The 14,199-nt window shown below is 40.2% G+C and overlaps 1 protein-coding gene across 3 annotated transcripts in view; it reads right to left on the bottom strand.

Moving 5' to 3' along the window:
* Positions 1-14,082, bottom strand: part of LIN52 (lin-52 DREAM MuvB core complex component) — a 108,586-nt gene extending 94,504 nt beyond the window's left edge. The window contains exons 1-5 of one of the 3 annotated variants that reach the window (XM_087856132.1): positions 13,769-14,082; positions 8,216-8,290; positions 6,754-6,791; positions 1,560-1,626; positions 176-259 (exon numbers count right to left, since the gene is read on the bottom strand). In XM_087856132.1, coding sequence (XP_087712258.1) covers positions 176-259; positions 1,560-1,626; positions 6,754-6,791; positions 8,216-8,290; positions 13,769-13,799 — 295 coding nt within the window. In that variant the 5' untranslated portion in view covers positions 13,800-14,082. The remainder of the gene's footprint in view (positions 1-175; positions 260-1,559; positions 1,627-6,753; positions 6,792-8,215; positions 8,291-13,768) is intronic. The other 2 variants (XM_045807847.2, XM_045807848.2) reach the window with 2 other exon arrangements.
* Positions 14,083-14,199: the final 117 nt, after the last annotated feature.

The following is a 14,199-nucleotide window of genomic DNA, read 5'->3' as shown; positions in this document are numbered from 1 at the left end:
ATACAGAGAAAAATAACAGTAACTATTGCAGCATACTACACCATAAAAGGTACTCTAGATTACAGTGACTTCTTACCTTCACAACGCCTAATAAAGATACTTGCTGAATTACAGCTAGCACTCATCATGAAATACACAACATGCAACCCTGAATAAATGTGATCTGGGTACTCACACTCATCCAGCCCCAGCTGATAGGCCAAGTTCTGTAGGCCTCGTACCTTCTCCATCAAATTAGCTGTGGTGAGGCTCCCCAGTTCTGAAACAGAATCATTTATTTCAATACCATATATTTCTACTGTTCTCTAGTTAACCACTCATTCAGGTTGGAAATCCTTGTTATAAAAGTTTTTAGCTTAATTCTTATCTAATAAGTAGAAAATGGACCCATATCTCTTCTAATCCAATCATGCCCCTTAAACACACACACACACACACACACACTAGTGAATTTTTCCTACTGTTGCAAAATGCTTCAGATGAACTTATGTTTAAGGCCCAGGTTAATTTGTATGGAACATAAGGCTATGATCCCATACCAAAAATTTTAAGTTTCCTTAGAAAATACACACTGATGGGATGTTATATAAATGTCCGTTTGGAACATTACAACAATGAAGCTGAGATGCCCTTGAGACTTAATTTTTCCATGGATGGAGGAGGGGATCTGCATTTAAGCATTTCATGCAGAACAATGAATTACTTCTGAAATCAAATAAAGGTGTTATTTTCTCCCACTTATCATGCCACACTCATTATCCATATCTGGTGTAAGCAGACTTTCGTGATCTGTTCAGCGGCTTAAATAGCTCAAGAATACCAGATTTTTACCTTAATTTCAGTCTATTACTTTACAACCATCATGAATCTTATCACCGGAAAGATGATAAAAATTAAATAAAGTAGAGCAAAATCAAGGAAAATTAATGTTTTTTAATTTAAATTTCTACTTTGTGGTTGAGTTCCAAGTCATTTATCAAACAACAGTGTTTACTACTTATAGTATTCTTTACAGGAGAAACTGATGGGATAGAAAGAACTAAAAGACAGGTCCTAACCCACTAAGGGGTTATCAATTAATAGTACTGACAACAATATATAGCACTAAATCCTAAATAAGGCACTTGTGTTAGACTGGTAAGAGACTAGACTTAAAAGATCAGTTTAAATTTTAACTCTTTCTAATAAACCTTGGTTAAGTTAACCTCTGAACCTTGGGTATCATCATACCTAACTCACATGACCTTTACGAGAATTAAATGGGAAAAATCTATGTGAGAGCTTTTGTCGACTACAGCATTATACCAAATAAAGTTAATATTAAAGGAATTTAGCAGGAGAAGAAATCATTATGAGTGGGTCCTGAATTGAAGGGATTTATACATATGGAAAAGTAGAGACAAGCATTCAGACATGAAGAACCATGAATCAGCTTGGTTAAGTAGGTGGTCTGACTGCAGCAAATACTTGTAAGGGAACAGCGAGAGAAAACTGGAAAGGTGGTTTGTAGAGGAACATAAATGTCAGGTTAAAAGTCAGAGGTCGCCAGCATTGCTTACCTTTCAACATGTCAATGTCATCACGTTCTATTTCAGCCATCCACTTGGGTGGAGAACTAGTAATAGGCTGTCAGAATACAAGAATATATCCACTCAGATACATACAAAATGTAAAGAAACCATAATCTCCCTTCTTACAGAAAAGTAGCTTGTCACACAGTCTTCAGGTTGTTTGAAAATACTGGTAAATTATAGTTTCAAAAACCCAGATTTCTCTAGGTTCAGATATGACCTACAGATAGTCACCTTGCAAAGTAATTCTGCTCATTTTTACAGCTGGTCTCAGAGAAATGATCTTAGAAGAAAGATCTGACTACTATTACTATTTCATGGATAAGAGGTTAGTAAAGCAATGAAAGAAATCACTTGAAATTCAGTTCTGGTAAAAGCCTCCAACTGAACTGTTTGAGACAATCAGGAAGTAACATTCTCTGGCAGAGGGAAAGATTCATAGAAAGATGTTTCTCTCCCTCTGTGCGCGCGCACACACACACACACACACACACCACACACAGGAATATTAGTCAGCCATTAAAAAGAATGAAATCTTGGGGCACCTGGGTGGCTCAGTCAGTTGAGCAGCTGGCTCTTAGTTTTGGCTCAGGTCTTTATCTTGGGACTGAGCCCCATGTCAGGCTCCGTGCTCGGCAGGGAATCTGCTTGAAGATTCTCTCCCTCTGCCCACCCCACTCGCTTTCACTATCTCTAAGATCAATAAAATCTTAAAAAAAAAAAAAATGAAATCTTGCCATCCATGACAACATGAATGGACCTAAAGGGTATTATGCTAAGTGGAAATAAGTCAGACAAAGAAAGATAAATGGCATATGATTTTACTTATATGTGGAATCTGAAAACAAAACAAATGAACAAATAAAAAACAGAAACAGACTCATGAATACAGAGAACAAACTAGTGGTTGTGTTGGGGGGGATGGGCAAAATAGGTGAAGAGGGATTAAGAGGTACAAACTTTCAGTTATAAAGGAAATAAGTCACAGAAATGAAAAGTACAGCATGGGGAATATAGTCAATAATAATGTAATATATATAATTGTTGATTCACTATGTCGTACACCTGAAACTAACATACATCGACTATACTTCAAATTTTTAAAAAGAGGAAGTCCTCAATTTGTGAGAAGACTGTGGTGATCATCACTTCAAATTTCATTTTATTGTAGGCATTTTAGAAAACTTCAGAATTTTAAGTTATCCTCTCATTTCTGAAAAGTGAACTTACAAAATATGAAAGAGAGCCCATTCTTGGAATAACTTTGGGCAACAGTTTTCAATTCTAGTTGCACATGAGAATCTTCTATGGAACAAAAAAATACAGATGACCTGGCCACACTCCAGATGCACTGATTCAGATTACTGGAGGTGGAAGGAGGGCCCAGTGGAGAGAACAGAGCAAGGGACATTACATATGTATTTTTTTAATGTAATACCGCCAATTTAAGTTCAAAAACATTTTAGCATCCTAAATATACAAAAAAGGTAACAGAACACCGCAAACTGTGTTTAGCACAGAATGTTCTTGAATTTTCATTGTTGCAGTGGCTCTTTTCTTTACAGACAATGAAGAGTTCTACAGTTCGTTTAAAAACAAAGTTGAAAACTACCAAACTTAACTAAAAAAGATCCAAACACTTCTCATGCTAGTGGACCCCCCTCCTTTTCCACAGGTAAGAATGGCAGCAGAATGCTATGTCACTATCCACATGAACAAGACAACGTGAAGCTAAATGAACACCCACTGCAGGGTTCACAGGTCCAGCCTCACCTGCCAAGCTACAACCATTACATAGGTATTTTTTAAAAGCTCCAAAACTGCACACTGATGATTCTGTTGTGCAGGCAGGGGTATGGTTGAGAAATATTATTTCAGCTTTGAGTCTTTTTTCTTTTTCTTTTTAATTAACATTTGCTTGGTACTATGTGACTGATGCATCGTGTTAATTTCCAAATCAACCCTATGAAGCAGGTATTATTATCCTCATTTTACAAGTGAAAAAAACTGATGTACAGGAAGATTATAAATCACTTGCCTCTGGACACATAGCTATTGGAGCCAAGATTCAAACCCAGGAAGTCTGAGTTCAGAAACGACTACTCTATACTACCTTTCCTGGAAGGCCATTGGTCAAATTTGCCATTTTTACCCACCAGTAGGGAAACAGACAATACCAGATTTAAACCTGGGGTCGGGATGACCCTAACCCCTAGAAACAAAACTTAATATGAATGTGCATACTTCTAGGGAAAAAGGGCAGATAGACAATCATATTTTCAAAAAACAACATATTTTAATAAAAGTTTTTTTTTAAAACCTCTTATTTCTATTTACAACTCAAAATATTTAGTTGTTACCAAATATAATTAACTAAACTGAAAAGTAAGTATGAATGAGAATGTAAGAAAATTAAGTTAGGTACTTTGTACTCAATCTATTAGACAAAAGCTGATCTAATACTACTAGCTACTGGTACTGTTTATTATGTCCTAGGTACTATGCAAAGTATTTTACATGCATGATGGCATTTTACACTAAGAATCCTATGAGATAGTTTGAGATGAGAACACTAAAGCTCAAAATTGTTAGGAAACTTGTTCAGGTCACAGACAGTGAAGTAGCAGATTCAGGACACAAATCTAAGTGAATCTGACTCCAAAGCCCCATACCGTTCTGAACTCTTCATGCTTAGGCCTCACTGAATGCTAAATGAGCTCAGGCCAGCTTTCATACAACCCTAGTTTTTGATTAAATGGGAGGCTATTAAGTCTAAACTACCTCTGAACAGATACTCTCAAGGAACCAGAAAGCCACAGGGCCTTAATATATTTTTTTAAATTTTATTTGTTTATTTTTTAACGATTTTATTTATTTGTTTGAGAGAGAGAACGAGTGGGGGGAGAAGCAGAGCGAGAGGGACAAGTACAGTGAGTAGTCCAATGAAGGGCTCAATCCCACGACCCCAAGATCATGACCTGAGACAAAATCAAGAGTCAGACACTCAACCAACTGAGCCGCCCAGGCGCCCCTAGGGGGGGCATTAATATTTAATTCAGCACTTATAACTCTAATAATAAGTAGAAAATACTAAGCACATAGCAAGGTACAGAAGGTTCTTGAACTTTCATTGTTGCAGTGGCTCTTCCCTATACAGACAACGAGGAGTTCTACAATTTATTTTATTTTATTTTTTTAAGACTTTATGTATTTATTTGACACAGAGAAAGCGGGTACAAGCAGGAGATGGAGAAGCAGGCTCTCTGCTGAGCAAGGAGCCCGATGCAGGGCTCAATCCCAGGACCCCGGAATCATGACCTGAGGCAAAGGCAGACACTTAACCGACTAAGCCACCCAGGCGCCCCTCTACAGTTTGCTTAAAAACAAAGTTTAAAAAATTTAAAACTACCTTAAAAACATTTAAAACTACCACGCTTCACTTAAAAAGTGAGAGTTATATTACAAATCCCCAATGACATGGTTTACTAGATAGAGCATGAGCTCTGTAATAGATAAAATCTGCATTCAAATACTGGTCTGTCACTCACTAGAACTTGGGCAAGTAATTTCCAAGGTTCTCTTTCAGTTAGTGCTTTTAACACTGGACTTAAATTCTTCTGCATATGGTGTTAAGAGTATGGATGCTAGTAATCAGATCAGTGGATTCAAAGCCTGGTTCTGCCACTTATAGCTTATAACCTTGGGTAACCTACTTAACCTCTCTCTCTGTGCCCATTTCCTCGTCTATAAAATTGGGATAGTAATAGTACGTATACCCCACATGGTTTTGTGAAGATTAAATAATATACATAAAGTACCCAGAATGGTGCCAGGCATATGGTAAGCACTAAGTAAGTGCTAGGTGATACTTAGTAAGAGAAGGGCCATATGCACCCCAATGTTCATAGCAGCAATGTCCACAATAGCTAAATCGTGGAAGGAGCCGAGATGCCCTTCAACAGATGACTGGATTAAGAAGTTGTGGTCCATGGGGCGCCTGGGTGGCACAGTGGTTGGGCGTCTGCCTTCGGCTCGGGGCGTGATCCCGGCGTTATGGGATCGAGCCCCACATCAGGCTCTTCCGCTGTGGGCCTGCTTCTTCCTCTCCCACTCCCCTGCTTGTGTTCCCTCTCTCACTGGCTGTCTCTATCTCTGTCGAATAAATAAATAAAATCTTTAAAAAAAAAAAAAAAGAAGTTGTGGTCCATATATACAATGGAATATTACTCAGCTATCAGAAAGAACGAGTTCTCAACATTTGCTACAACATGGACGGCACTGGAGGAGATAATGCTAAGTGAAATAAGTCAAGCAGAGAAAGACAACTATCATATGATTTCTCTCATCTATGGAACATAAGAACTAGGATGATCAGTAGGGGAAGAAAGGGATAAAGAAAGGGGGGGGTAATCAGAAGGGGAAATGAAACATGAGAGACTATGGACTATGAGAAACAAACTGAGGGCCTCAGAGGGGAGGGGGGTGGGGGAATGGGATAGGCCGGTGATGGGTAGTAAGGAGGGCACGTATTGCATGGTGCACTGGGTGTTATACACAACTAATGAATCATCGAGCCTTACATCGGAAACCGGGAATGTACTGTATGGTGACTAACATAATAAAATAAAAAATCATTATAAAAAAAAAAAAGTGCTAGGTGATACTATAATCACATTCTCTGGGTTGTGGGAACAAAAGAGAATATATGGAGAGCATCAAGCACAGTGCCTGCTGCCCTGAAAGTACAAAGGTTGTGGCTCTAATGGATGTCTTCCTTTGCTTTTTGATGAACCACTGAGAAATTTCAAAATCCCATAGGGAGGTGTAAGATAAGGTCATAATGCATCCCATAAACAAAAGAGAAAAGCTTCAAAATCATGGTTTGGGCAAAAAAGAATACTGGTGTTACATTAAAGATTTCAACTGCTTTACCTTAAAAGCTTTCAAGCTGAGAAAAGAGGCTAAAAGACAAAGGTCAAAATGCCAAAACAGAACATCTGACAGAGGAAGACATTATCATCAACATGATGATAATATACACAGATTTCCAGGGCTGTAGTTACAAACTGATTGGAAGCCTATGACATTTTCCTTGAAAATAAAGTAATAGGAGATTATTTGAGCTTTTATTAAGGAGCAAAACACTGGATAAACTTCATTAGGTAAGTGAAACATTACTTACACTTTTAAAGGAAGCTGCAAATTCAGCAACACCTGGTACTGAAAAGAAAAAACACATTATTTATTCAATAAACATTTTAGTTCCCCAGACATAGAGGATCCAAAGGATAAGAAGAAAACAGCCTTGTCTTCAAGGAGCTTATAGTCTGGAAGAGGAGAAAGAATAACTCAGTAACTATAAAACTGGTTAAGTGCTCCAAGAAAGATACTAGGTGCTATGGGAAGAAAAAAAAAGGGAAATCTAGGTCAGACTGAGGGGGCAGGAAAAGCTTCTCAGAGAAAATGCCTCAACCAAACTTGCAAGGACAGGAGTTAGCTGGTTGGGAGAATGGAGAGATACACTATCTCTTACCAGGAAGTTCAAATTTCTTTTTTAGGTATGCTGTCCTGTCATGGACTGACAATTGGATAACTGTTTATTTAAATGCCTCATGGGAAGAATCACATTAGAAAACAGAAAGATAAAAAGCAGATATTTAAAAATAAAATACTGTTCAATCTCACTAATAAAGAAATATGAACTAAAAATAATAAAAATCAGTACCATCCAGGGGCACCTGGTGGCTCAGTCAGTTGAGTGTCTGACTTTCGGTTTTGGCTCAGATCATGATCTCAGAGTCTTGAGACTGAGCACCCCTCCCCGCCACACCCCATCCGGCTCTGTGCTCAGTGTGCAGTCTTCCTGGGATTCTCTCTCCCCCTCTCCCCCTGCCCCTCTCCCCCATATTGGCTAGTATGTGGGTAAATGGGCACTCTCACACTCAGCCATCCTCTCCCTTGTGCACAAAGATACATGTTAAGTTGTTTGTAGTATCAAACAGTGGATCTAAGGTTTCCATATAGGGTAGGAATATACAAACTACAGTTTATCTATTATAACGAAATACTTTAGGAGAATGAAGTAGATCTACACCTACTAACATAGAAAGATCCATTAATAAATTACTAGGTAGAATAAACTAAGCTACGTTAGCTTAACCATGTACACATGACCCCATCATTATACCAAAAAAAAAAAAAAAACAAAACCAAAAATAAAACAAAAACCCAAACAAACCCAAAAAACCCTGCTGTATACTTTAAAAATACATATTTATTTGTTTACCTATGTAATCATAAAAAAGGCCAAAAGGATTTGTACCAAACTATTAATTGTGAGTTTACAAGAGTGACCAAAGGAGGTTGAGGAACTACTACTTTATGTATCTCTGTACTGTCTGAATTTATTGCAGATTCATTTTTTTTAAGGCTCTCTATCATTTCCTGACTCACACTATGTCCTGAAAAAGTTAAACTATCAAACAGCTATTCTTAACATCAGACCACAGAATTCAGTCTCTTCCCTGTGGAGCAAAATCAAAATTTTAACCATTACAGTTAAATGAGAACTTCTAAAGTGTCTCTCTTAAAGTAGCACTGGGTTCTCCTGTATTGATTCTGATATCAAGAAACCAAAAACTTACATTGTTCTGGCCAAAGGTCTGGTGAGGCACGGTCAAGTTTTTCAAAACTTAGCAAAGATGCTTCCAGATCTGTCCCTAGAACAAAACACCCAGATGAGTCAAGAAGACACAAAACACATTAATTTATATTTTACAACATTTCAGTCTCAAAGAACACAACAAACTGGAACATTCACTTGGAAGTCTAGATATCTGTTGTTGTTTTTTTTTTAAAGATTTTATTTATTTATTTGACAGAGATAGAGACAGCAAGAGAGGGAACACAAGCAGGAGCAGAGGGAGAAGAAGCAGGCTTCCCGCCAAGCAGGGAGCCCGATGTGGGGCTCGATCCCAGGACGCTGGGATCCATGACCTGAGCTGAAGGCAGATGCCCAACAACTGAGCCACCCAGGTGCCCCATGAGTTGTTTGGGTTTTTTTTTAAGATTTTTTTTTTTTTTAAGATTTTATTTATCTGAAAGAGAAACAGAGAGCATGAGCTGGGTGAGGGGCAGGGGGAGAAGCATATTCTGGGATCATGACCTGAGCTGAAGGCAGACGCTTAACTGACTAAGCCACCCAGGTGCTCCAGAAATCTGAGTTCTATACCACTGATACTGCTGGGGCATGATATTATACAAATAAATCATTCTCCTTCATCAAACTTCACTTCTCTGATCTCTAAAATGGGAGCAATGTTTTAGTGGGATGTTAGGAAAAATAAATATCAACAAACCCACCCGCATCTTCACTCATACTCTTAGACTTTTCCCCAATTAAGACGAACTCCTCTGCAGAGCTCTGGAGGTCATTCTCTTGCTTTGTCAAAGACATTATCTTGAATAATCCCTCTTGCACAATCAATTTCTACCTTCTCCACTGCCTCATACTCAACAGCAAATAAGTCTGCTCTAGAATTCCCCTTCTTTGAAAAAAAAAAAAAACTCTTCCATGACCCCATTACCTCCATATTCCTCCTTCATTACAAAATTCTTGAGTTGTCTATCCTGATGTCTTCACTTCCTCACCTTACATTCTCTCCTTAACCCAAGACAATCAGGCTTCTGTTCCCGCATACATGGAAAGTGCTGTGATCAAGGTCATCTATGACCTATGTTGCTAAATCCAGTGGCCACTTCTCTGTTGTCTGTGACTTCTTTGCAGCATTTACACACTGACCAATCTCCTTGAAAAACTCCACTTCCAGGGCACCTGGGTGGCTCAGTCAGTTAAGCGTCTGACTCTTGGTTTCGGCTCAGGTCATGATCTTGGGTTGTGAGATCAAGCCCTACATCAGTTTCCATGCTCAACGGGGAGTCTGCTTGAGATTTTCTCACTTTCCTCTCCCTCTGCCCACCCCCAACTCGCACATGCTCTCCCCCTCTCTCTAATACATACATAAATCTTTTTTTTTTTAAGATTTTATTTATTTATTCGACAGAGATAGAGACAGCCAGTGAGAGAGGGAACACAAGCAGGGGGAGTGGGAGAGGAAGAAGCAGGCTCATAGCGGAGGAGCCTGATGTGGGGCTCGATCCCATAACGCCAGGATCACGCCCTGAGCCAAAGGCAGACGCTTAACTGCTGTGCCACCCAGGCGCCCCATAATATATACATAAGTCTTTAAAAAAAGAGAGAGAGAAAAAAGAAAAACTCCACTTCCAGCGTCTGTAAAACCACTATGCTGGTTTTTCTCCTACTTCCCCGACTCCTTCCTTACTTTCCCCCACTCAGGTCCCACCCCAGGTCTACCTAAAGCCTCCTAAGATCTCATCTAGCCCCACAGCCTTTACCATCATTTTTATGTCAATAATTTCACATTTATATTTCCAGTCTCAATCTTTCCCAGAACTTCAGAGGTATAATTAAGAGGCTACTTAACAAACTTCTCTGCCAGAGCTCTGATAACTCTTGACATCTCTCTTCATTTACATGTGTGAAAACCTTTCTGAGTCTAATAATTACGTTCAAAACCACCTCCATATCAGGAAATAGCACCACCATGAACCCCAGTTCTCAAATCAAAACCCAGAGGTCATCTATCCATCATGCCTCCCTTTCCTTCAACCTTCCATTACAATCCATTAGTAAATCCAGTAGTTTCCATCTCTAAAATACACTACGAAACCACATTAATTAACCAAGGAACCATCACTTCTCTTCCAGGCTACTTCAGAAGCCTCTGAACAGTTCACCCTCCTTCTATCCTTATTTCTTCCCCTCTCTACCCAAATCTATTCTTCACAAAGTCGCCAGAACTGATTTTTTTTTTTTTAATGTCAATCCGTTTGTGTCACTCTTCAGAGTAAGGGACTTCTTCCCAGCGAATTTCATGAATGTATATCGGCCATGCCCTAAAAAAATCATGCATAATCCAGCCCTTGCTTAATTCTTTGACACCATTTCTTTGCCACTCTTGCCTCCGCACACAGTAGGTGCTCAAAATTAGTAACAATTAACATTTGTTGAGTACATATTGTATGCTCAGTATCCTAACTAGCTGCATAAATTAATGATCTAAACAGCGGTTCTTAACACTTTCTGGGTGAATCACATCTCCGGAAATCTAAAAAAAAAAAAAAAGCTATCACCTCATTCCCTGGAAAATATATGTATGCATAAAATTTTTCAACATGTGTTTTTCTCTAACCTCAATTTTTTCCCCAAATATTCGAAGGGAATTTCTGGGAGCAGGGAGCATTCTAATTGGTAAAGAACTCAACCCCAATTAATTGCCTTAACTAAAGCATCCAAAAATGATAACAAAGAAAAGCTGTGTGTAATACACAAAATGCCAACTTTCAAACTCCTAAGGAATGTTACTGATGGGAAGTTCAACCATAACAAAAGTGAACTTATCAAGAATAGGATCTGATAACAAACAACGGTTGCCTTATGATACCACAGTAGGGGGCATAACTCAGGACTCTGCTATGAGCATTACTCTCATACATTAAGTAATTTCAATGTTCTCCTTTTTAAAGAAATCCCAAGCAGGGGCGCTTGAGTGTCTCAGTCGATTAAGCGTCTGTCTTTGGCTCAGGTCATGATCCCAGGGTCCTGGCATGAAGACCCAAGCTGGTGCTGGGCTCCCTGCTCAGCGGGGAGTCTGCTTCTCCCTCTCTCTCTGCCCTCCTCCTCTGCTCGTGCATGCTCTCTCTCACTCTTTCTCTCAAATAAATGAATAAAACCTTTTTAAAAAATCAAGTGTGCAATATAGTGAGTACGGAGGTGACTAGAAGACCAATGGAAAAAAAAATGTTTCCAATATTTTTCCTAGCCCAAAAAGGAAAAGAAATAGAGAAGACAGGAAAAAATCAAATACAAGGAACATACCTCTAAAATCTGCAAAACTTATAAATATAAAAACAACTTAGTAATAAACTAAAAATTTTAATAGCAATTACTTCTATCACTTGGCTGATTTTTAAAAAATTCTGGTAAGACATACATAACAAAATTTACCACTTCAACCATTTTTAAGGGTATGGTTCAGTGGTATTAAAAGCATTCACACTGCTGTGTAACCATCATTACCATCCATCTCCTGAATATTTTCACCATCCCAAACTGAAATTCTCTACTCATCAAACAGTAACTCCCCATTCCCTTAGCCAACTTTTTAAATGTCCTTTTTTTTTTTCTGGCAAGAAAAAAACACATTTTAAGAGAGCACCCAGGCAGGAGAAGGAATCGATCTCTCTCTTTTAAAAAAGACTTATTTATTTGAGAGAGAGAGAGAGCAGGGGCACAGAGAGAATTCTCAAGCCGACTCCCCACTGAGCATGGGACCCCATGTGTGGCTCAATCCCAGGAACCTGAGATCATGACCTAAGCAGAAATCAAGAGTTGGCTGCCTAATTGACTGAGCCAACAGGCACCCCAGGGAATCTCTTTTGACTCTCAACACCCATAATTTCTTATATGGTATGCACCTGTGCTTAAAAAACTTAAGACTGGGGCGACTGGGTGGCGCAGTCATTAAGCGTCTGCCTTCGGCTCAGGGCATGATCCCGGCGTTATGGGATCCAGCCCCACATCAGGCTCCTCCGCTATGAGCCTGCTTCTTCCTCTCCCACTCCCCCTGCTTGTGTTCCCTCTCTCGCTGGCTGTCTCTATCTCTGTCAAATAAATACATAAAATCTTTAAAAAAAAACAAACTTAAGACTAAGTTAAACTTGAAACCTGAGACTAATATATTATTTATGTAGATATTCTAAAAGGTCTGCTGTTTGCCAGGCACTGTGCTAAACTCTGGGATCCAACTATGAACAAGACAGACTTGGAATTTATAAACCAGCATGGAAGGGGCAAAGTTAACAGAATAGCTATGCTGACGACGAAGGTAATGAGATAGTGAATAATAATGAAGAGTGGCAACTCCAGATACTGCTTTCTGGTAAATCTTCTCAGAGACCTGACATGATCTCAGGGTCGTGAGATCGAGCCCTGCGTAGGTCTCAAGCTCAGAGCAGAGTCCGCTTGAGATTCTTTCCCTCTCCCTCCCCCTCTTCTCCTCCCCATCCTCCCCCACTTGCGCTCTAAAAAAAAATAAACAAATAAAGTAAAAAATAATAAATAAATGAGACCTGAAAGTGCAAAAGCGTTTACATGAGTGATTAATCTTTTCCTCTCCCAAAGCACCTAGCATTATGCCTTTCATATAGTGGGAACTCAGTAATAGGTCTCCTGGTCTCAATTTCCTTATTACTGAAATAAACTTCCAAAATTTCTTCCAAACACAAAATGTGTTTGAGGAGAAAAAACTACATACCAATGAAATGGACATGGAGATGGTGGGGTAGAAGCAAAAATTAAGTGAGTTCAGAAATGACTGCAAAACCCTAACTAAGGCAGAATCGCGCGCAAAAACTTGAGGTTATACCAAAACCACTTAACTGCTATCTGAAATGCCTTGCATCTTAGACAACATATAAACAAAAATCATTCACTCAGCCTTAGTAAACAACACATACACTAGAAGCAAGAGAGTATGAGATAAGTGCATGACTACACTGAAATGCTCAATTCTCATCTTCCTCCGGACTCTCATTGGGAGGGGTCAAGATAGGGCAACTGTACCCAGACAGTAGAGTATCAGGTTTTGCTTGCGGCTTAATCCCAGGATGAGGTCAGCCACCCACCCTACCTAGGGTTTGAGAGAATCGTTCCTGATGCTCAAAAAGAAGAAAATCGACCCTTCAATGGGGCACCCTGAGAACTAGAAAGCTACACTAAGGTACCGCATTTACCACAGCAGTATCTCCTCCTCGGCCCTGCCTCACCCAAATGGGGCTAAGGCATGGCCAGGGCGACCCCCGTCCTTTCGCCTAGAATGCGCCCCACGACGGTGCCCTCCTCCACCCTCTTGGTACAGAGGGGAAACCGAGCACCTCCGGAGCTGCAGTGAAGAACCGGTGAGCTTGAGGACGCACTCGCATCCTAAGGAAAAGCGGAAAGGAAAGGGTTGGAACCCAAGGAAAAAAGCGTAAGTCTAAGGGGAGACAGACAGTGGAAGTCCCCAGGACTGCAAATAAGGAAGTTACAGCTGAAAGATCCCTAAGCCGGTCCTTACCGTCTGTGGGAGACGCCATCTTCCAACCCATGTCACGTGACGTGGCCAACCGTCGGCGGGAAAGCAAGGATCCATAAGCCACGCCCCCCAAAGAAACCCTATCCCCACCTAGCAGCCCGGTCTCATTCCCCCGCCCTATAGGGCAATCTTTGCCTAGCCCCGCCTCCAGTCCTGGCCACACTCCCTCGCGCAGTAGATGAGGTGGAGCGACTGCAAAATTCTTGAAGGGTCTTATCTACTTTCCTCGTTGAGGGGGTGGGGCCGCGGTCGTCCCTGTAGCCAATCGGGGTTCCCGTTTAGGGGGCGTCTCCTCCGAGTGCTCAATACCGAGTATCTTAGTCAGGGGCGACTGCCCTACCTCCGCCAACAGAATTTGCTGAGGTGGGAGGGGGTTAGGGCTCTTCCACTTCTGACCAATCGCATATCTCCAA

Source organism: Ursus americanus, chromosome 26 (genome assembly GCF_024610735.1).
Source record: "Ursus americanus isolate L20-20 chromosome 26, mUrsAme1.1.p, whole genome shotgun sequence".
In the NCBI taxonomy this organism is placed as follows: Eukaryota; Metazoa; Chordata; class Mammalia; order Carnivora; family Ursidae; genus Ursus; species Ursus americanus.
Note: the sequence above shows the minus strand (reverse complement) of the source record. Positions and strands in the feature narration are given on the sequence as shown.